Here is a 23864-nt window from a genome sequence, read left to right on the forward strand (position 1 = left end):
TCGATCTGAAATGAGTGAATCATTATTCAGATCAGGACTTCGGAGCACGGATCGCGAATCATTTTATTCAGATCAGAGGATTCGCAATTCATTCCGCGTTTTGAAAGATTTGTGATATGTGCTCTGAAGTCCGATGTGAAATTCGTGAATCGTTTTATTTGGATCTTCGGAGTTCGGATCGCGACTCACTTGATTTAGAATGGAACTTCATAGAGCGGATCGCGAATCTTTTTTATTTTCTACACAAGATAAAAAACATCAAACCATTAAGGCAGTACAGTTATAAAAACTAAACAATTGGGTAAAAAAAAAAGTAAAGATGCAAATCCCTTAAGAAAATGAACCATGGAAAAGGTGTGGTAACAATATTTTACCACTTGTATATCCACAGTAATACCATGGTTAAACTATGGTTTTTGTTGTAAATCAGTTTAATCACAGACACCAGGTGCCCTTTAAATTTCTCTTTGGTGATCAATCAGAGCCAGACCAATCACTGATGTCCTATAAAAGCTACATTTAACTTAAATAATGAAGTACTACATAAATTAATTAAACACACACACACACACACACAATGACTTAAACTGAACTATAAGGATCCTTGTATCCCGTATTTTCCCTTTAGAAAAGTGGATTTATATCAATGTTCTTTTGATTTACGGCCTGTCTCACTGCTCAGGTTTCCAACTGGCCAAGCAGCAACAGGAATAAAACAAAGAGTGCAGAAAATGAGACACTGGTGAAGATTACACACCCAAAATGTCAAGCTTTTTGATACACTCTGTAAAATGGTGACTTTTATGTGGGCTTGTGTCCTATTTGTCGATGCTGCTCTGACCACTGAATTTATTTTTAACTAGTTCTCCTACACTCACCAGTTTGTGTCTTTCATTCATGTGCACCAGAACTGTTGTGTGTAAATGTCAATGCAATCGGTTGTGGATTCCCTACTGTGCGTGAGGGACATTACAAAGGATGTCTAAATATAGCTGGGGAAACTCCCCTGAACACAGTTTAAGAGAGCACTAGAACAGGACAGCTTTTTCTCTGAACACGATCTTGAATGTCTACATCAACGGAACAGATGACACTTTTCTTCATCAGAATGGAAATAGTGTGAGACAGCGCTCTCTGCTGGAGATAATGAACTGCACTGATTCAGTTTTAATCAACATTTAAAATTCAGATTTAATCACAGGAATAATAAATAATTTTTTTAAATATATTCACATAGAAAATGTTTTTTTTTTGTAAAGATATTTCTCCATTTTACGGTTTTGACTTTTTAATTAATGAAATAAATAATAATTCAAATATGCAATTTTTTCGAATGCATTAAAAAGGAAGTGCTGTCATGATTAATCACATCCAAAATAAAAAATGTTTTACATAATATGTGTGTGTACTTGTACTGTGTATTAATATATATATATATATATATATATATATATATATATATATATATACATAGCCTACATATATATATATATACATGTGTATTTATATATATTAATATATTAATGCATCCATGCATTACATGGATTAATAGCTTTACTGCTTCTCTTCTTATTTTTCTACTACTTCTTATACGTTTTTTTATTGACGGCTCGCAATCACAAATTGCGCATTACCGCCATCTACTGAAACAATGGATCAGAGACTTAAAATCTTTTTACCCAGACTTATCAGAACTCAAGCTTTCGATGTTGCTGCGTGTTCAGCTCCTCCATCTACAGCCAAAGTCCCTCTAAACCCAGAGGAATAGGAATAACAATAATAATATTCTATATTCTATATTCTATGAATTAACTGAGTTCTATTTAGAACTTGTATTAATAGACCATCACCTCTTACTGGATTCAAAATCTCTTTTAACGTTACTTGCTGCTCACAGTTTTTGTGTTCATTGATTAACTTCTCTCCTCCATATAGATTTACTTCTCTCTCTTTCTCTCTCTACTTAATCTCACTCACAAACCATGTATTTCACGACGCTCCCTTACGAGTGTCGCGCATGCGCAGATCGTCGCTGTTGCGCTCGCGATCCGTCCGTTATTATTGTCAACAGCCGATGGCCGAAAACATCCGACACCATGCATCCGTCGCGCCGCTTCTGCGTGCGTTTCCCCCGAAACAACGCGCCTCTCGTACAGGCAACAGGCTCTAGAGGCTATTAACCTCAAAACTCGGTATTTTACACGGTTTGACAATGAGTGTCGGTTACTGGGCGTAACGGAAACACAGCTATGGCACTCTCGGTGATCCAGGCGTGTCGTAGTCTGGCCCTGTCCACCTGGCTGCTGTCCTTTTGCTTCGTCCATCCGCTGTGTTTGGACTTCACGGTGGCGGAGAAGGAGGAGTGGTACACGGCCTTCGTCAACATCACGTACGTGGATCCGGACACGTCCGAGGTCCGCACCGAGAAGACGGAGTGCGGCCGTTACGGGGAGCACTCGCTCAAGCGCGAGGCCAGAGGCGTGCTGGCGATGCCCGCCGCGCCGCAGGACAGAAACGCGTGCGACCCCAACAGCAGGTTCACGCCGCGCGGACACGACGCGTGGATCGCGCTCATCAGCCGCGGAAACTGCACGTACAAATACAAAATCCGAAACGCCGTGGGAAAAAACGCGTCAGCTGTGGTCGTATACAACGTGGGATCCTCGAACCCCAATGAGACCGTCACTATGGCTGATTCAGGTGATGCACCGTGTGTGGTTACGAATCCATATCTGGTTATGGACTAATGGTACATTCATAAATGCATGTCTGGCTGAATATGATGGTCAGTACATGTACAAAGGCGTAGTTTAGCCCAAAAATGAAAATTTGCTGAAATTGTGCTCACCCGAGATGTAGATGAGTTTGTTTCTTCATCAGATTTGGAGAACTGTAGCATTGCATCACTTGCTCACCAATGGATGTGAATGGGTGCCGTCTAAACAAGAGTCCAAACAGATGACAACAACATCACAATAATCCACAAGTGATCCAGTCCAGCAGTTAACATCTGGAGAAGACAAAAGCTTGTAAGCTGTAGTTTGTAAGAAACAAAAACATCATCATGGCATTATTTAAACCTTTGCTTCTTACTAAAATATGAGTCCATAATCTATAATAATGCTTCCTTCAGTGAAAAAGTCTATTTTCTTTTAACCTCTCACTTCAAAACCTATTTGTTTAGAGCTGTTTAAACACTGCTTGATCTGTGCAGATTTCTCTCCTGATTCAGACCAGACCAGTTTTTTAACGGAGGAAGCGTTATTATGGATCATAGACTCATTTTTGGCCAGAAACCATAGTTTGAATGTCAATGTCAATGTCACCTTTATTTATATAGCGCTTTAAACAAAATACATTGCGTCAAAGCAACTGAACAACATTCATTAGGAAAACAGTGTCAATAATGCAAAAATGAGAGTTAAAGGCAGTTCATCATTGGATTCAGTTATGTCATCTCTGTTCAGTTAAATAGTGTCTGTGCATTTATTTGCAATCAAGTCAACGATATCGCTGTAGATGAAGTGTCCCCAACTAAGCAAGCCAGAGGCGACAGCGGCAAGGAACCGAAACTCCATCGGTGACAGAATGGAGAAAAAAACCTTGGGAGAAACCAGGCTCAGTTGGGGGGCCAGTTCTTCTCTGACCAGACGAAACCAGTAGTTCAATTCCAGGCTGCAGCAAAGTCAGATTGTGCAGAAGAATCATCTGTTTCCTGTGGTCTTGTCCTGGTGCTCCTCTGAGACAAGGTCTTTACAGGGGATCTGTATCTGGGGCTCTAGTTGTCCTGGTCTCCGCTGTCTTTCAGGGATGTAGAGGTCCTTTCTAGGTGCTGATCCAGCATCTGGTCTGGATACTGTCCTCTGATCTGGACACAGACTGGATCTGGTGGCAACGGTGACCTCGGAACAAGAGAGAAACAGACAAATATTAGCGTAGATGCCATTCTTCTAATGATGTAGCAAGTACATAGGGTGTTATGGGAAGTGTTTCCGGTTCCGGTTTACCTAATTAATGCAGCCTAAAAATCCTTTAACGGATTTGGATAATAAAAGCATATTAGTATGTTATGTGTATGCCAGGTTAAAGAGATGGGTCTTTAATCTAGATTTAAACTGCAAGAGTGTGTCTGCCTCCCGAACAATGTTAGGCAGGTTATTCCAGAGTTTGGGCACCAAATAGGAAAAGGATCTGCCGCCTGCAGTTGATTTTGATATTCTAGGTATTATCAAATTGCCTGAGTTTTGAGAACGTAGCGGACGTAGAGGATTATAATGTAAAAGGAGCTCATTCAAATACTGAGGTGCTAAACCATTCAGGGCTTTATAAGTAATAAGCAATATTTTAAAATCTATGCGATGCTTGATAGGGAGCCAGTGCAGTGTTGACAGGACCGGGCTAATATGGTCATACTTCCTGGTTCTAGTAAGAACTCTTGCTGCTGCATTTTGGACTAGCTGTAGTTTGTTTACTAAGCGTGCAGAACAACCACCCAATAAAGCATTACAATAATCTAACCTTGAGGTCATAAATGCATGGATTAACATTTCTGCATTTGACATTGAGAGCATAGGCCGTAATTTAGATATATTTTTGAGATGGAAAAATGCAGTTTTACAAATGCTAGAAACGTGGCTTTCTAAGGAAAGATTGCGATCAAGTAGCACACCTAGGTTCCTAACTGATGATGAAGAATTGACAGAGCAACCATCAAGTCTTAGACAGTGTTCCAGGTTATTACAAGCAGAGTTTTTAGGTCCTATAATTAACACCTCTGTTTTTTCAGAATTTAGCAGTAAGAAATTACTCGTCATCCAGTTTTTTATATCGACTATGCAATCCATTAGTTTTTCAAATTGGTGTGTTTCACCGGGCTGCGAAGAAATATAGAGCTGAGTATCATCAGCATAACAGTGAAAGCTAACACCATGTTTCCTGATGATATCTCCCAAGGGTAACATATAAAGCGTGAAGAGTAGCGGCCCTAGTACTGAGCCTTGAGGTACTCCATACTGCACTTGTGATCGATAGGATACATCTTCATTCACTGCTACGAACTGATGGCGGTCATATAAGTACGATTTAAACCATGCTAATGCACTTCCACTGATGCCAACAAAGTATTCAAGTCTATGCAAAAGAATGTTGTGGTCAATTGTGTCAAACGCAGCACTAAGATCCAATAAAACTAATAGAGAGATACACCCACGATGAGATGATAAGAGCAGATCATTTGTAACTCTAAGAAGAGCAGTCTCAGTACTATGATACGGTCTAAATCCTGACTGGAAATCCTCACATATACCATTTTTCTCTAAGAAGGAATATAATTGTGTGGATACCACCTTTTCTAGTATCTTGGACAGAAAAGGGAGATTCGAGATTGGTCTATAATTAACTAGTTCTTTGGGGTCAAGTTGTGGTTTTTTGATGAGAGGCTTAATAACAGCCAGTTTGAAGGTTTTGGGGACATGTCCTAATGACAATGAGGAATTAATAATAGTCAGAAGAGGATCTATGACTTCTGGAAGCACCTCTTTCAGGAGCTTAGATGGTATAGGGTCTAACATACATGTTGTTGGTTTAGATGATTTAACAAGTTTATACAATTCTTCCTCTCCTATGGTAGAGAATGAGTGGAACTGTTCCTCAGGGGGTCTATAGTGCACTGTCTGATGTGATACTGTAGCTGACGGCTGAATGGTTGCAATTTTATCTCTAATAGTATTGATTTTAGAATTAAAGTAGTTCATAAAGTCATTACTGCTGTGGTGTTGGGAAATGTCAGCACTTGTTGAGGCTTTATTTTTCGTTAATTTAGCCACTGTATTGAATAAATACCTGGGGTTATGTTTGTTTTCTTCTAAAAGAGAAGAAAAGTAATCGGATCTAGCAGTTTTTAATGCTTTTCTGTAGGATATGTTACTTTCCCGCCAAGCAATACGAAATACCTCTAGTTTTGTTTTCCTCCAGCTGCGCTCCATTTTTCGGGCTGCTCTCTTTAGGGTGCGAGTATGCTCATTATACCATGGTGTCAAACTGTTTTCCTTAACCTTCCTTAAGCGTAAAGGAGCAACTTTATTTAAAGTGCTAGAAAAGAGAGAGTCCATAGTTTCTGTTACATCATCAAGTTGTTCTGAGGTTTTGGATATGCTAAGGAATTTGGATACATCAGGAAGATAACTTAAAAAGCAGTCTTTTGTGTTAGAAGTGATGGTTCTTCCATACTTGTAACAAGAAGTAGAATTTACAATTTTGGCTATATGAATTTTGCAAAGAACTAAATAATGATCTGAGATATCATCACTTGGCTGAATAATTTCAACACCATCAACATCAATTCCATGTGACAGTATTAAATCTAGAGTATGATTTCGACAATGAGTAGGTCCTGAAACGTGTTGTCTAACACCAATAGAGTTCAGAATGTCTATAAATGCTGATCCCAATGCATCGTTTTCATTATCAACATGGATATTAAAATCACCAACTATTAAAACTTTATCTGCAGCCAGAACTAACTCACCAAAATGTAAAATCACCAAACTCTTTAATAAAGTCTGTATGGTGCCCTGGTGGCCTGTATACAGTAGCCAGTACAAACATAACAGGGGATTTATCATTAACATTTGTTTCTTTGGATAATATTATATGAAGTACCATTACTTCAAACGAGTTATACTTGAAGCCTGCCCTCTGAGAAATCCTGAAAACGTTGTTATAAATTGAAGCAACACCTCCACCTTTGCCTTTTAGACGTGGCTCATGTTTATAACAGTAATCTTGGGGGGTGGACTCATTTAAAATAATGTAATCATCAGGTTTTAGCCAGGTTTCTGTCAAACAGAGTACATCTATATTATGATCAGTGATCATATTATTTACAAAAAGTGTTTTCGTAGAAAGGGATCTGATATTCAATAAGCCAAACTTCATCATTTGTTTATCCATATTGCTTCTGTTTTTTATTTGTTGAACCTCAATTAAATTGTTAATCTTAACTTGGTTTGGATGTTTTTTGTATTTTCTAGTTCGGGGAACAGACACAGTCTCTATAGTGTGATATCTAGGTGAAAGAGTCTCTATGTGCTGAGAATTAACTGACCTCTGTGACGGGAGGCAGCTAGCAGACGGTCGGTTTAGCCAGTCTGTCTGCTTCCTGACCTGGGCCCCAGTTAGTCAAGTATAAACACTAAGACTATTTGCCATATTTCTAGAGAGAAGAGTGGCGCCACCCCAGGAGGGATCAAGACCATCTCTTTTAAACAGGTCAGGTCTGCCCCAAAAGCTCGTCCAATTGTCTATGAAACCTATGTTATTCTGTGGGCACCACTTAGACATCCAGCCATTGAGTGATGACAATCTGCTATGCATCTCATCACCACGGTAAGCAGGGAGGGGGACCAGAGCATATTACAGTGTCTGACATCGTGCTTGCAAGTTCACACACCTCTTTAATGTTATTTTTAGTGATCTCCGACTGGCGAAGTCGAACATCATTAGCGCCGGCATGAATAACAATCTTACTGTATTTACGTTTAGCATTAGCCAGCACTTTTAAATTTGCCAAGATGTCAGGAGCTCTGGCTCCCGGTAAACATTAGACTATGGTGGCTGGTGTCTCTATATTCACGTTCCGTACAATAGAATCACCAATAACTAGAGCACTTTCATCAGGTTTCTCAGTGGGTGCATCACTGAGTGGGGAGAACCTGTTTAATGTTTTGATCGGAACAGAAGAGCGGTGTTTTGACCCACGACTACGCTGCCTCACCGTCACCCAGTTGCCCTGCTGCTGGGGCTCTGTTTCCGGAACCGAACAATGTATAGGAATCCCTGAGCTAGACGCATCCAAAGCCGTATCTAGAGCCCTAACATTCTTACTGTCCTCAATTAAAGTTTGGATGCGTGTCTCTAATTCTGAAATCTTCTCTGTCAGCCTAACTATTTCCCTGCATTTATCACATGTGAATCCCTCATCAGCGACAGAGATAGATAAACTGTACATGTGGCAAGAGGTGCAAATAACAATAACAGGAGAAGCCATTACTCACCGTGCTTGATGAAAATTCTTACTGCGGTTGTTTGATGAACTTGTGAAAAACTGGAGCGAGGGAGAGGAGAAAAGAAAACAGCGATAGGTTCGAATGAAGACGCTAATGACAAGCTAACGAGTGCTAACGCTTAGCAGGTTTACTGCACTCACGTAAATAAAATAAAAGTGAACGATCAAAGTTAATCTGATAAGATTGATCGATAATATCAGAAATATGGTGTGAATTAAGTTATATTTTACCACTTTAAAAAACAGAGAGTGATAGTAAGATAAAGATTCTAGAGAAAAAAATAAAATAAAAACAGCTACACGGAGCTACAATTTGCTACAGAAGGCCAACAGGAAGTAGAGAAACACTCTAATGAAGTTAAAACACTTTAATGATTGATTTGTTTCTTATGGCTTGTCCTGATGTGAACCGATAGATTGGAGTGGTATGGATTATTGTGATGTTTTTATCACCTGTTTGGACTCTCATTCTGACGGCACCCATTCACTGCCATTCAGGTTCTGAAAACAGTAATTCGTCCTAGGACCTTGGGCATTCTAATGTAAAGTGTCCCATGCATGACTGTTTTTGTGGGTGTTCTGTGACAGAAACTTCTCTATAAAGTCAGGTCCTGCAGGAAAGTGTTCATGGTTTGTGATGTGATGGTTTTACCCCCTAAATTCTTTATTTCCCATTTACATTTTTCTGGATTACATTTATTTTTTATTTTCATTTACAATTGTCTAAATTCTGCTTTAATGGTCACATTAAATTTTAGAAATCAAAAAGCATGTCTAAATAATCATTATACTTTTTTAACAACAATGTACTAAAACAATTTAACAACAATTTATTGAAAGTTTAACAAAAAGTATTTTTATATGGCCTTATGAAATCTATTTTCATTTTTTCCCCCAAATTCTCAACTTTTTTTCCCTTTTCCCTCAATTTTTTTTTCTAGATTATTCTTTTTTTATTATTAAAAAAATTCTGGATTATTTTTAAATGGTTACATTAAATCATAAGAATCAGAAAGAATCACAAACAAATACATTTTTAAGACAAAATCTTTTATTATTTTTTTTAATTCTGATTTAAATTCTGGATTTTTTTTTTCAAATTCTAATTATTTCACACACCCCTCCCCCCATTGTTCTGCTTTTTTCTGGATTCTACAGTTTTAACAAAAATGTATTAAAAGTTTCACAAAATGTAAATTATTATATAATTTTCTCCCTCAAAACTAAATGTTATTTTTCCCAAGTTCCATGTTTTTCATCACAATTGTGCCGGATATCGTTTTAAATGAATAAAATTTTAATAATTGAAAAATGTATATAGTTAAGTGAGTTCATAAAAAAAAACCCAAAAAACAGTTTGTACAATAATAATGCAATCATTTTTTAAATAAATCTTTATCTGCTTTTTAATCATTACATTTTTGATTTAATACCATTTATTTATTTATTTATTTTGATCAAAAACAGTGATAATCAAATGAAGACCTGAAACAACAACAATAATAAACACCAAAAACATTTTACAATACAATCAACTGAAAATAAACACAGAGGCTTACTGTTAAAATGAAAACACAGGAGAAAAACTGTGATACTCCGTTAAAAAACAAAGTTCTATACTTTCTTCAAATTGAAACAAACCTTTATTTTGATGGTTTGTCGTGACGACCTTTGAATCTCTATGTATCTGATAATAGTTTTACATGCATACATCATATTTAATTAGTCTCTTTGTGGTTTAATAATTATGATTCATTCTGCAGCTCAACTTTTAATTTAAGCCAGTTTTACTGTGCCACTAATAAGCCGTTGAAGCCTTCTCCAGTTGTGTGCTGGTTATACTTGTTGATGATCAGGACAGAGTTTGTGGGTTTGTGGGTTCTTTAACTCCAGCTGAGTCTCTGGTTTACTGTGTCTCTGTGTTTCAGGCTCCGGTGACGTGGTGTCCATCATGATCCCCGAACCGAAGGGTCGTGAGCTGGTTCTTCTGATGGAGAGGAACATCACCGTTCTCATGCACATCACCATCGGGACACGCAACCTCCAGAAATACGTCAGCCGCACCTCTGTGGTCTTCGTCTCCATCTCCTTCATCATCCTCATGATCATCTCGCTGGCCTGGCTCGTCTTTTACTACATCCAGCGCTTCAGATACGCCAACGCTAGAGACCGCAATCAGGTACAAACCTGAGAAACATCATCTCCGTCCTCAAGTGATTTCTAAAAGCCTCACGTGCAAACTGTGTGTGATGTATTGCATGTTTTTTAATCCATTTATAATCATGTATTCGCATAATCATTAGTCACTCATATGATTAATGATTTGATTGTTTATCAATTATTTTTGTTTAATCATTTATTCATTCATTATATTACTCGATTTCATATTTTTTTATTTCTTATACATTTTCCCTTGATCATGCATTTCCATTGTTGTTCAGTCTCATGCTTGTGAATAAGAGATGGACAAGAGGGAATGTTTATGGAAACCATAGGTTTACAGGACGTTGTTGTTGTTGTTGTTGTGAAACTGTTTGAAATATCATTACTTGCTAATATTTTTTTGCTCATCAGATGAAGACATATGCAACTAAGATCAATAAACTCTGTTTCTTTTTAACATCATCACTTCATCTCCTGTTTCTGTATAATATATAACAAATCATATTTATTATATTATTAGGAATGAAATATAAGAACAATATTTATACATATGTTCTAAAATACTGAAATGATATTGTGCAACGAAATATTAGATTAATAATATTTCAAATATTTATTATTGCTTATACAAATAACAATACAAATAAAAATACAATTATTATAATTTAAATATTATATGTTTTCTTAAACAATTTTTTATTTTAGAGTGGAGTATTTCATTAATATTAAAAAATATATATTTTATAAGAAAATTATATATATAAATAAAATTATAAACCGTAAAATTATTATAAATTTATATACATTTTTCTTAAATGTAGAAATTTTGTTGAACAGTGAAATATTACATTAACAATATTTAAATTTTAGTATTATTAGTGTGCTTTTTATTATTATATTTATTTATACAAATAAAAATACAATTGAAAAAATATTTTTTGCATTATACCGGTTTTTATTTAACTGCAGTTTTATTGATAAACTTTTTTTTATTTAGAAATATATATTTTTTGTTTAGTATTATTAATAATATATTCAAAAATGAATCTATTATTATTATTATTATTATTTCATAGCCACATTGATTAAAAAAATCACAAAAAGTTGGCCAAATTGTGCACTTATTAATAAAATAATAACATATATATAAAACATCAGAAAAATTTCAATTAGACATTCCCAGCCCAAGAATTGTTCAGCCTTCAGATCAAACCACATTGTTTGGCCACTGTTGCTTGTATTCAGTGATTTGCGGGATTGTATTTTAAATGTGACACTAAACCATGATTCCAGGCCACAGGAAGTGACTTACATCACAGGAAAACCACCGCAGCCTGAAGGCAACAGAGGCTTTCATCACAGCCCTCAGTCTTTAATCGTTCTAACGAGAGACGGATGTAGAAGATCTTGGAGAAAAGCGTTTATTAATCACATTCTGTTCTCTGATTGGTCAGAGGAGGCTGGGAGACGCAGCCAAAAAAGCCATCAGCCAGTTACAAGTGCGGAGCATCAGGAAAGGAGATGAGGTGAAGAACACATGCAGTGTGGTGGTCTTTAAAGCAGTGCGTTCTCTCTGTTTCCTCTTTATAATGTGTGTGTGTGTGTGTGTGTCTTCCCTGTAGGAGACGGAGAGTGATTTCGATAACTGTGCTGTGTGTATCGAGGGTTATAAACCAAATGATGTAGTCAGAGTCTTACCCTGCAGGTAAACACACACCTGACTGCACTTTTGACAAGTTAATAACAGCATAGCTGCATTAAAACTGCTTTATCAGTAGCAAAGCGATATATTACTACATTGTATAGTCCATCTACGGTAATATATGACTCCGGAGCACAAAAGCAGTCTGAAGTCTCTGGGGTATATTTGTAGAAATAGCCCAAAAAACATTGTATGTGTCAAAATCATTGATTTTTCTTTTATGCAAAAAATCATTAGGATATTAAGTAAAGATCATGTTCCGTTAAGATATCTGGTAAATTTCCTACCTTAAATATATCAAAACTTCTTTTTTGATTACTAATATGCATTGCTAAGAATTAATTTGAACAACTTTTAAAGATTATTTTCTCAATATTTAGAAAAATACTTTAAAACTGCAAAATATTAGTACTATTTCAAACAGCTGTTTTCTGTGTGAATCTCTGTTCAAGTGTAATTTATTTCTGTGATGCTCCGCTGTATTTCCAGCATCATTCCTCCAGTCTTCAGTGTCACATGATCTTCAGAAATCCTTCTGATATGAAACATTTCTGATTATTATCAATGTTGAAGACACTTGTTTTTGTGGAAAACAAGATACATTTAATTTTTCAGGATTCACAGATGAATTTATTTGCATTTTATTTGAAACAGAAACTTTTTGTAACATTACTGTACTGTCACTTTTGATCAATTTGATGCATCTTTGACGAACTAAGACATTTTAAATAAAAAAATCACTAACCTAAATCTTTTGAATGGATATATATTATATATGTTATACCATATTTCTATGTCTTAATATAACAAAGTTGCTAAATACTCTCTTTTCTTGCTACGAAAACAGGATGTAAATGGTCTTTTTGTATCAGTTCACTGAAGTTCATTGAAAAGGCTTTTGTATTAGACTGATAAACACTGCTTCTCGCAGGCATCTGTTTCATAAGAGCTGTGTCGACCCGTGGCTGGTGGACCATCGCACCTGTCCCATGTGTAAAATGAACATCCTCAAAGCTCTCGGCCTCACGGTTGGTGCTTCATCTCTCCGTCAGCCTCGTGTGCTGTTTGTGCATGTTTTTGAGCAAGAGAGAAATGATTCGAACATGAAGCTTCAGACAGAAAACAGCTGAATAAATTCACTTTATTATTAATAATATTACATATATTAATTACAGTAATTAATGCATTAAGTTATTTCTAGAGAAATCATTATTTACATTTAACCTATTTTTTTTTTATTTTTTTTTTTTTTATATATTTTCTATTAAAATTATTATGGTTTAGTCATTCTGTTGGGTTTTTGTCATTTGTATTAGTATTTTAAAAATATATGTCTGTATAGTGTTTTTTTATGAATTTTATTTCATTTTTTAGTTATATTTTTCAAATGTTTCCATTGGATAATTTTTTTTTATTGTATTGTTTTATTTAGTTCTTAAAACACTGATGTTTGTTGTATTGTGCCGTAATGAGTATAATTTTAGTATCACTGATACTATAATATTTAATATTTAATATAATATTTATTATTTTGAAATTTTTATAATTTTTTATATTTTAATTTGTTCGTTTCAGTAATTTTGTTGTGATTTTGGCATTTTTTGTAATATCTATAAAAGAAATTTGTTATGCTCATACTTGAGTAAGACTAAGTGAAAAAAAGGATGTCTTGTTTTAATTTTAATTTTAGTTAGTTTTAGTACTTTTGTAATTTGAGTAGATTTGTCAAATGTTCTTATTGAGATATAATTAATTTAAACTAAATTAAATTAAAATGTTACCTTGCTAACTAGATAAAATAAAACAAGTTGAAAAAAAGTTAATTTTATGTAGTTATTTGAGTAGTAGTTTAATGCTTAATCATGGTAAAAACCCTGAAATGCATGGCTTACTGCTTCAGTGTGGCTATAGTGTAATTCTATTGTGTTTAACTCTATGCTGTGTGACTGTGGTGTAATTCTGTTCACATGCAGTCGAGTGCCGAGTGTCTGAATGAATTTCCTCTGGACTATGAGCTCGCAGTGGGGGGCGTGGCTTTCAACGCCATGGTGATGAGTGATGATGTCATGGCTGATGATGTCATCGGGGGGCGTGACCCCGGCGTGAGGATGGTGGGTCTCCCTCAGGTCCTCCTGGACTCTGAGCCGCTGTCCCAGGACACCTTGCCAACCGAACAGAGTGAGTGTGTGTGATTTCTGTGAGAGAGGAAGTCCTCCTCTTGTCTACTGCAAGGCCTTGTGGGTAATTATTTACATTTTTGCATTTACAAGATGCAGAAGTGACAAATAATAGTGCACATTTAATAACGGGCCAAAAGAGCATGCACAAATACACTGGAAGTACTAAAATAACTAAAACTGAAATGGAAATAGACAAAAAAAAAACTATATAGACATAAAAACAAAAATAAAAATGACAAAAAAATGTAACTTAAAAAAAAAAAAAACTAATTCAAACTATATCTCATTCCTACTAAAATAAAAGAAATCACACTCACACTAAAATAAGTTGCAATTTAGTACATTTAAAATATATTTACTTTAAATTTAATATCAAATAACACACTACAGTTAAAATTAATATCACATGCATTGCATGTTCATCAGAATACTTGTAATTTAAAAGCATGACAAAAATATACAAACAATAATTTAAAATGCATTTTAAGTTAAAACTATTCATTTGACATTACAGTGAACTTATGAAAGTATACTCTTAAGTTGTCTTTTATTTCATTAATATTATTATATACTTTAAGGTTTAAAGTACACTACGAGTGTACTTTCAGTTAACCCTTTGGCATATGATTTTGCAACTTGTTCTTAATTTGCATGCTATTTAGTAAAGACAGCATACAAATTAGGACTCAGCCGTCCTGTTGAATATCTTCATGACTGTCTTTCCTCCACAGGTGAGTTACAACCAATAACCAGTGGCAGTTCAGAGATGTCGCTGGCGACGGGGGCGGGGCATTCGGACATTGACACGCCCTCAGATGACCCAAAGTGCTGATCTGGCCCCACCCACTCATGCTCAAGCGTTTGGGTGACCGGGTGGAATGGGCTTTGAATGGCCAGTGATTGACCGTGTGATAAACACACTCTCTGTTGAGTACATACTGAAATCCACGTCCGATGTTACGGTCGTTTCATCTCTTCTCTAAAAGCAGGGTAAACTGTTCTCTCTCGGCCGCAGTGCACACTACAGATAAAGCACTTGTTCAGTATCCACAGACGATCGGTTCTGCTGTGCTCGACAATCCTCTCAGTGTTCGCTGCCCTTTTCACCATTTGTCTGTGATCCCAGCGGAAAGAACGTGTCAAAGACTGTTTTGAATCTGATCAGAAGTGAAATCTGATCAGAAGAAATCTGCACTGATCAATCAGCGTTTAAAAGCCAAAACAGCTCTGAACAAACTTGAGATACATTTTTGATGTGAGAGGGATAATAAGGGATGGACTTTATTACTGGAGGAAGAGTCATTGTGGATATTTTACCAAAGGCAGTGGTCCAAAGATAATCATGTCTTAATGATTTTTTTTTTTTTTAATGATGTAGCTTTTGGCTTCACCTGATGTACTGGAGTGGTGTGGATTATTGTGATTTTTTTATCAGCTGTTTGGACTCTCATTCTGACGGCACCCATTCACTGCAGGGCATCCATCTGTGAGCAAGTGATACAATGCTACATTTCTCCAAATCTGATGAAGAATGAAGATCTTTGATGACCTGAGGGTAAATTTTCAGGGTAAATTTTTCGTTGAACCATTTTTTTAAAGGGAGAGTTCATCCCATACGTGATTGTTCCGTTAATGTTTATTCCCCCTCAGGTCATTCTAAATCTCTTTTTCTCTCCAGAAATCACCATGAAAGTAGTTCATATGACTTGTGCACTGTATTCAAAAAAGGACAGGAGGGTGAGTAAACAATCGTTTGCAGGTGCGCTGTTCCTTTAAACCTGTACCTCGTTCTTCCTTGTTTGACTGTATATTGTAAATAGAGAATAATTTTGTCCAATTTTCTCAATTGCCAAGTTTTTCCGTCATGCACTTTATGTATTTAGATATTGAATTTTGTTTTGAAATTGGGATTTCGGTCACAAGTTTGTGTACTCACTCACACACACACACACACACACACACACACACACACACTCTTAGTTTGTACCATTTCATGCTCAGTATTTTGCACGTTTCAGTCAGACTGTCCTTTGAATATGAATAAATTTTAATGTAAGTTTTTGGGGGCTAAACATCATTCTTCTCATGTACACAGAGTTTCACATCTGTTGCCTTTGATGATGTCACATGATTCCGTCTCATTTAAATATTTGAATGTTTCCTGTCTGTTAAACTGAAAATTCCATCACAGTTAAATAATGAACATTCAAAATCTTTATTCTAAACTCAGGATAGTTACAGTTGGAACAGATGAAGTAGTTTCTATGATGTTTAACATGCCCAAACTTCAGCAGAATTTGTTTTTAACACCTTACAAAAATTTGATACTAAAATTGATTAAAATTGGTAAGTTGACCAATACATTTTTTTAAATAGTTTTAAATTGGGTTTGTTAATTTGTTATTAACTCATTTTTTAGTTTTGCTCCGTGCTTCGGCAAATTTGTGTCTGATCATAAAACGTATTAAAGCATCTGCCTCCTCAAAAATGCACAATTATCAAATATTGCATTAAAACGTGCAACAACAATAACAAAATTAGTGAATGTTGAGTTTTTTAAAATAACTCTCTTCTTTGTGATAATTTGTAACTTATTTCTGTGAATTTTCATCATCATTCCTCCAGTCTTCAGCGTCACATGATCCTTCAGAAATCATTCTAATATTCTGATTTGCTGCTCAAGAAACACTTTTTGATTATTACCAATGTTTATGGATTTTTGTGGAAACCAATATTTATTTTTCAGGATTCACAGATGAATAGAAACTTCGAAAGAACAGCATTTATTTAAAATAGAAATCTATTAGAATCTTTATAAAAGTCTTTACTGCTTTTGAATAGAAATGTTGGATATGAGATACTCTTCCTTTATCTGGGCTGTTCTCATGCACTGCGTGTCCACCAGGGGGCAGCACCTGCATCATGAATTTACCTACAGAAGCATAGAAAACATTACTATTAATGCCATTACTCCGGTGTAAACGCTGTTGGTTACATATGTTGCTTTTTTTCTGCGCTGGTCAGGATTGTAAGGCATCTTAAAAATCATTTCTAGGGCAGATTTCAATGATTGTGCAGCTCAATGCATGATTGCTATCAGAGGATACAGTTATTGATCAGACTCACCCTGCATCTGTTCAATGGTCAGGTCTCTGTCCAGTCGATCAATGCCTGAACACAGAGAACATTTCATTGCTCATGCACATCAATTACGCTCCATTGTTTGTTCAGGTGCACATGGAGGGGTCAGAGGTTAATAGATGTTAAATATGAGTGGATGTGACCAATAGCAGGATTTCAGTTTGTTATGAAAGCCAATTCCACCACATAAGAAACATTTCATGCTTTAGTAGTTCATAATTAGGAGATCAGTCCAAATCGGGAATCACATTTATGAGATAAAAAGTCATAATAATTATGCTACACGTAGTAATTATGACATTTAAAAAGTCAAAATTCTAAATTGTCATTGAAAATGTAAATTTTACCTCAAAATAAGTAAGTGGTCAAAATTGTGAAGACAAAAATTATAAGGATGAAAGTCTAAAAGTTATGAGATTAAAACCAAACTGACATAATAATCTAAATTACAAGTGCAAACAGTAATAACTAGATAAAAGGTCTAAAATGATGATGTTGAAATTGAGGAATTAAAAAAATGACATTGACAAAAAATAAATGCAGTGTAAAAAAAGAAAGTCTTAATTATGACATACTAAATTGTAATTGGGACAAACCAAATCTAAATTAAGAGGTTTAAAAAACAAAATGATGAGTTTAAATGGTCATAATTTTTAGATAAAAAAATTGAAATTATGACATGAAGTTGAAATTGAAATTATGAAATTAAAGGTTGAAGTTGACCAAAAAGTTTAGACAGTCATGATTGAGAAATTAAAAATGATGAGATTCATAATTAACAGTCAAAATTATGACATATTGTAATTAAGAGATCTTAAAAATCTAAATTATGAGGTTTAAAAAAAAAATTACTAGTTTAAACTGTCATAATTTTGAGAAAATAAAAAGAGTTGAAATTGAGAAAAATAAAAATGTTGAAATCAGAAATTGTAGATAACAAAAGTTTAGGCAGTCATAGTTGAGGATGGTTGTAAATATGCGATAGTCAAAATTGAGATTGAAACATTTAAACTGAGAAAATTAAATCGAGTTTAAAGAGTCGTAGTTGAGAAAGTCATAAGTATGACACGAGAGTCTAAATTGAGATTAAATACTGAAAGGTTAAAAAACGAAAAAGACAAGACAATCTAAATTATGAGTTTGTTTGAGAAATAAAAATGCCAAATTATGACACACTTAGTCATAAATGTGAGACAAAAAGTACTGATTATGTTATGAGAATGAGGTTTATGTCACTTTATGTCAACTGGCATGATGTTTTTTTCTAATGTGGCAGAAATGGGCTTACATACCTCCGCATTCAATAATGTGTGCTAGACTATATATATAAGCTCAGGATGAGTGCTCAGATCCTACCGTCTCGCTTGTCCCATCAGTGACACTTCAGCAGATTCAAGCTTTCTGATCTGTCCACTCTTTACACTGCAACCAGAAAAGAAACGCATGTTGGAAACTAATGCTTTAATTCGTGAGGATGCACTGAATTGATCAAAAGTGAAATTCAAGACATGTTTCAAAAGGTTGTTTTTTTTTATGTTGTCATTATTAAAATAAAATGTATCACAGTTTCCACAAAAATATTGTGCAGCACAACTTTTTTTTTTAAATATGATAATACTCAGAAATGCTTCATATTTTCATGATTTCTGAAGATCATGTGACACTGAAGACTGGAGGAATGATGCTGAAAATACAGCGGAGCATCACAGAAATAAATTATAGTTTAATATATATTTACATAGAAAACAGCTGTTTGAAATCATAATAATATTTCATAATTTTTACTTCATTTTTACCAAATAAATGCAGCTTTGGTGAACAAAAAAGACTTCCTTTCAAATCTGTAGCATTACTATTATTGAAGTATAAAGTATCAGACTTCAGAGTGTAACTCATCCTGCTATACTGTTATTGTTACAGTTATAAATGATTCCTCAAATCCTTTTTTTCTGTTACTTGTTTAGGCATTTGGGCTTATAAAGCTAATAAATGTGTCTCTCCAATCTTAAAAACAGGTTTGATTTTAAATTCGTTTTTGAGTTAATTTCGGGGTTTTAAGCATTTAAGCACAAGCAAAACCTCTTCTGGTTTCTTGCAGGTCTAAGCTGGTTATTTATCTTTAAGAAAAGTATGAGTGCATGTACTTAAAGCCAGATCAATTATTTAATGCTCATGGGGTTTTCCAGCTCAGTTGTTTCACCAAAGTGTCAGCTTTGTCTCAGATGTTTCTCTGAGAGGGAAATAATGCATCTGGAGAAATAGACAAACACACACACGTATAGTTGTACATTAATAAAGAGATGATCAGCAGTTTGCTTTAAGTACTTAATTTGGACAACTTTAATGTCGATTTTCTCAATATTTAGATTTCGTTTGTTTGATTGGTCCCTCAGTTTCCAGATTTTCACATAGTTGTGTATCTCAGCCAATTTTGGCTTATTTATCCAGCTTTCAGATTATCTACACATTTCAGTTTCCAAAAACTTACCCTTGTGACTGGTTTTGTGGTCCATATTGATCTTAAGTTGTAAATGGGAATGGGACATGTGGTTTATAAGGAAACATTTTAAAACATATTCTAGAGCATTGGAATTGGATATATAACGTTATTTATTAAATAAATAACTTATTTTCTAGAAAATTAAATCCAGTCCATAAAATGCCGATACACTGATTTTTGAATAGAGATGCGGTTGCTTTCTGGCGATTTCCCAGCTGAAAGCAAAGAAACACGACAGTGTAACGCTCACATCTCTAAAATGACAGTTGAAGTTTTGGAAAAATGAAATGGACATCAAACAAAATCGATACGCGAGCTGTATTCCGTGCGCGCGCACGCGCGTCATCCTCAGTGCAGCACTGAGCGTCGTCATTTATTCAAGCGTATGGCGCTCGCTTTGTGTCATTCGGCGACGAGACTGACAAGCACGACAGATAACACACGTGTATACGTGCGTGTACGTCTCCATTTGTTTTATATGGAGACGTACACGCAAATATCACGTCACGTAGACACGTCAATAACGTGTAGCTGTTGATTTTTACAGACGTGACGGCGGCGTCACGTTAGAAGTTAACGTGTGGATTACGTCTGTACGTCTTAACGTCTGTACGTCTGCCCGTCTTAACGTCTGCACGTCTGCCCGTCTGTACGTCTGCCCGTCTGTACGTCTGCACGTCTTAACGTCTGCCCGCCTAATTTTCCTTATTTTCTCATACTTTTACTGTTATAGACATTCTAGATAATCTTATTTTGGCAGTTTACTTAGAACTACATTGGATTTATTTATTTTTATAATGCTGAATGTTAAGTAGGCTACATACATTTGGTATCCCAATGATATACAAGTCTATTGTCATGTATATACGATCTTATGAGAGACAAATAAAATGGGCTAGTAAAATTCAGAAAAAGTGGGTCATATCATTATTTGTTTGTTTAAGATTTGTTAAAGCCCTGCAGCAGCCGGTCTGCATGCCTCAAGTTCATTCATAGATGCTGCATTTAGTTTTAATTAACCATTCAGAAACGTATTGGATTTTAAACTAAAATAAATGATCAATCATTCAATTTAAAATCGTTTAACATAAATACTATTTAATAGAGCTACACTAAATATAAAGCCTAGCACTCTATTAAATTGAGAAAAATGACAGTAAATGACCACTAAAGTCAGTAGGTGGCAGCAGAGGGACACTTATCTGCTCATTAGCCATGTCCACTCCTTGATCTATTTGTAAGGAAGTTTCAGTAAGTTTTGGGTCATTTATTCCTGTACATTAAGGGCTCAGTGCATTAACAATTTCATAAAGGAGCAATGTTCGATATAGTATACATTTGCTTTTCTAAAATATTTTCAGTGCTTTAAATGTCTTACAGATTTGTATTGTATGGGGGTTCTGCGTCTTTGGAAAAGTTATATTCCACTAACACAAGATAATTAATGAGTGAAATGTATGACTGAATGATTTTTTTAATTTATTTTTATGTCAAAACGAAGCGTTTGTAATGTCATTTGTAGCATATTTTAATAACAGAATAATAGACTTAAATGGTCAGAGTATGACTGATTTATTCTGTGGTATTGTCTGCATGCTGGTCCTATTCCTGTCTACTTATTGATACACGAGATACCCATACCTTTACCCTGCTCTTAAGCACACACAATAATCATAAATGCAACACTAAATCTTTAAATCATGGGAAATAAAGTTTGTTACATAAATAAGAATAACAGTAAAAAGCATTTTCTTAACAATTTTGCAGTTATTGAAGTACATGTTTTTCATTCCATATTGCTCCATTTGCACAATCTGTATTGTCATCACTGGAATTCTTGTAAGAGCAGATTGACATCAATTAAAAGTCAAATAAGTAGTCAACACTGCAGTTATATTGTATAAAACTGACTAAATGCTATGGCATAATCATGTTTATATTACTTATATGATTAACCAATATTATCCAATATCCAAAAGCAGCCATATCACCCTGTAGCCTAAGACTGGTTGCCCACTGAAGCTCAGCAGGGTTGAGTCTGGTTAGTACCTGGATGAGAGACTCCTGGGAAAACTAGGTCACTGCTGGAAGAGGTGTTAGTGAGGCCAGTAGGGGGCGCTCACCCTGTGGTCTGTGTGGGTCCTAATGCCTCAGTGTAGTGACGGGGACACTATACTGTCAAAGAGCACCGTCCTTCGGATGAGACGTTAAACTGAGGTCCTGACTCTCTGTGGTCATTAAAAACCAATGACCTGCACATTGGTGGTGGAGGTGATTCCCCCCCTTCCATATGTAAAAGCGATTTGAGTTCCTAGAAAAGCGCTATATAAATGTAATGAATTATTTTTATCATGTCATACTAAAATAAATAAGGTATAAAGAATAAAAGACAGTCAAGGTTTAGGGCATACAAAGTTATATTTATATGATTATTACTTTAACACAAGCAAACAATACACAATACATAGTATAAACAACGTAAAAACAACAACAACAACAACAACAGGACAGCTGGGGAGTGAACAGCCATGCAGGAGTTACCCCAAGTTTTAGGCTACCCCAAATACAGGTGACTGAATGATTCCAGTTGTCATAAAATGACAAAAGTCTTCATATGTATGCCCAATGGGCAACTTCAAGATGATGGCACAAGTGTTTGCTTCTGGGAACATCCGCCGTTTGCCATTCAGTTCCTCGTGAAGAAAAGTAATGGCAGGATTCTCTTGAAATCCAAATGCAGGTATGGCAGATGCCCCAGAAGCAAACACAAGCACATCTTCCAGGGTGATATCAAGGATCCCTCCACCTTCTACCTCCACTGCTGCATCTCCATCTGTAACATACAAACCAAAGAAACAATCTTAAAAAACAAACCAAAAAAACAGATTGCTAAACATTTTACTCATTAACAACTACAGTTGTAACCTGACATTTGACACATTTACACATTTGACCATATAGACAATTAAACATGTCATCTAGTACAATCCATTGACAAATACCAACGTGTAACATGGTGCATGTACTTTTAAATAACCATAACTTGCTCAATTTTCTACTGATTTTCAAACGGTTTGGTTTGTTATAAACGTCAGAGATGTAGCTATTATACTGCATACATATGAATAATTATGTTCAAAATGTTTAAGCATTCAGAATTATAGCCACGTTAATAACGTTTGTAAGAAACCAAACCGTTTGTAAATCCGTCCAGATTTCAGCGAGATAAGAGGATTTGTGTGCGTGCTGCTCACTCACCTTAATTCACAGAGCCCTGTGGTAAGATGGCCGCCGGTGATGCCGGAAGTGACTCCGCCTTAAGACATCTAGCCTTTATATGATATCTGTGGGTGGTTCATGGAAAAAATAGTAGGCATATCCCAGAGTGCAGTCTGGACGATGGGGCGGGGCCTATTTTTTAGTCTATGGGCGGGGCGACACATTTGAATTGCCAGCCCAAATTGCCTGGCAACCGACGTCACTGCGCAGTGCATTCTGGGACGTAAACGATATAGCGCCGCCATTTTGTGAGGCCACATCCTTTCATTTACTGTCGGGCGAGACGTTTATATAGCCTACTGTCTATGCTTAAAACAACCGTAAAAGGGAATTGCCTAGCAATCTCATTGGTGTAGTAGACGATTCAGGTGGTCTGAGCATGCGCAGTACTTTAAGATTTAGGAGAATGATTCGGCCATATTAAATAAATATTAAATGCTAACTTTAATCTTTTCTTTTTTTATCGATTTACCATAGTAATTTTACTAAGCTATAGACTATATTGGCTAATGTTTTATTGTAGGCTACTTAAGACACAGAATAGATACAAAATATTGTTTAAAAAAGAATGCTTAGGCCTACTTGGCTAATAAAGTTGTCATTCACTTGGCTTCTTTAAATTTCCATCAAGATCGGTAGATCAGAACAAACACAGGATTTTATGCAATTTTTAGTAATTAGGTTAGTTTCAGAGGTCACAGCAAGATGTTATCAAGTGAATCAGATTAGCCTCATTTAAATCGATTTCTCCACCACTGACATGCACTCGAGTGAATCTCCTCTTTGATGGATCTCACAGGTGTCCAGGAAACAAAACAAAAAAAAAACGTTTCA

At 35.6% G+C, this 23864-nt stretch overlaps 2 protein-coding genes across 4 annotated transcripts in view; both read left to right on the top strand.

The window, feature by feature from the left end:
- Positions 1-2005: 2005 nt before the first annotated feature.
- Positions 2006-15035, top strand: LOC132118556 (RING finger protein 150-like). 2 transcript variants are annotated; one of them, XM_059528480.1, is made up of 7 exons: positions 2006-2700; positions 9994-10244; positions 11683-11754; positions 11851-11933; positions 12862-12958; positions 13904-14108; positions 14842-15035. In XM_059528480.1, the coding sequence occupies exons 1-7, from the start codon at positions 2250-2252 to the stop codon at positions 14940-14942; spliced, it is 1260 nt and encodes a 419-aa protein (XP_059384463.1). In that variant the 5' UTR covers positions 2006-2249; the 3' UTR covers positions 14943-15035. The 2 variants fall into 2 exon arrangements, with proteins under 2 accessions (XP_059384463.1, XP_059384464.1); XM_059528481.1 differs by having other exon boundaries at positions 2007-2700; positions 13904-14171; positions 14842-14966.
- A 472-nt stretch (positions 15036-15507) lies between these two features.
- Positions 15508-23864, top strand: part of gprin3a (GPRIN family member 3a) — a 14529-nt gene continuing 6172 nt past the window's right edge. The window contains exons 1-2 of one of the 2 annotated variants that reach the window (XM_059528483.1): positions 15508-15665; positions 15789-15847. The gene's annotated coding sequence lies outside the window, so the exon portion shown is untranslated. Of the gene's footprint in view, positions 15848-23864 lie in introns of both variants that reach the window. The other variant, XM_059528482.1, reaches the window with a different exon arrangement.

The sequence above is a fragment of the Carassius carassius genome, chromosome 37, assembly GCF_963082965.1.
Source record: "Carassius carassius chromosome 37, fCarCar2.1, whole genome shotgun sequence".
In the NCBI taxonomy this organism is placed as follows: domain Eukaryota; kingdom Metazoa; phylum Chordata; class Actinopteri; order Cypriniformes; family Cyprinidae; genus Carassius; species Carassius carassius.

Excerpts from the sequence above, each read along its gene's own strand:
- LOC132118556 (XM_059528480.1), top strand. The coding sequence starts at position 2,250 with ATGGCACTCTCGGTGATCCAGGCGTGTCGTAGTCTGGCCCTGTCCACC. Across the intron at positions 10,245-11,682 it reads ACGCTAGAGACCGCAATCAG|AGGAGGCTGGGAGACGCAGC; the intron begins GTACAAACCTGA and ends CTGATTGGTCAG. Across the intron at positions 12,959-13,903 it reads TCAAAGCTCTCGGCCTCACG|TCGAGTGCCGAGTGTCTGAA; the intron begins GTTGGTGCTTCA and ends GTTCACATGCAG.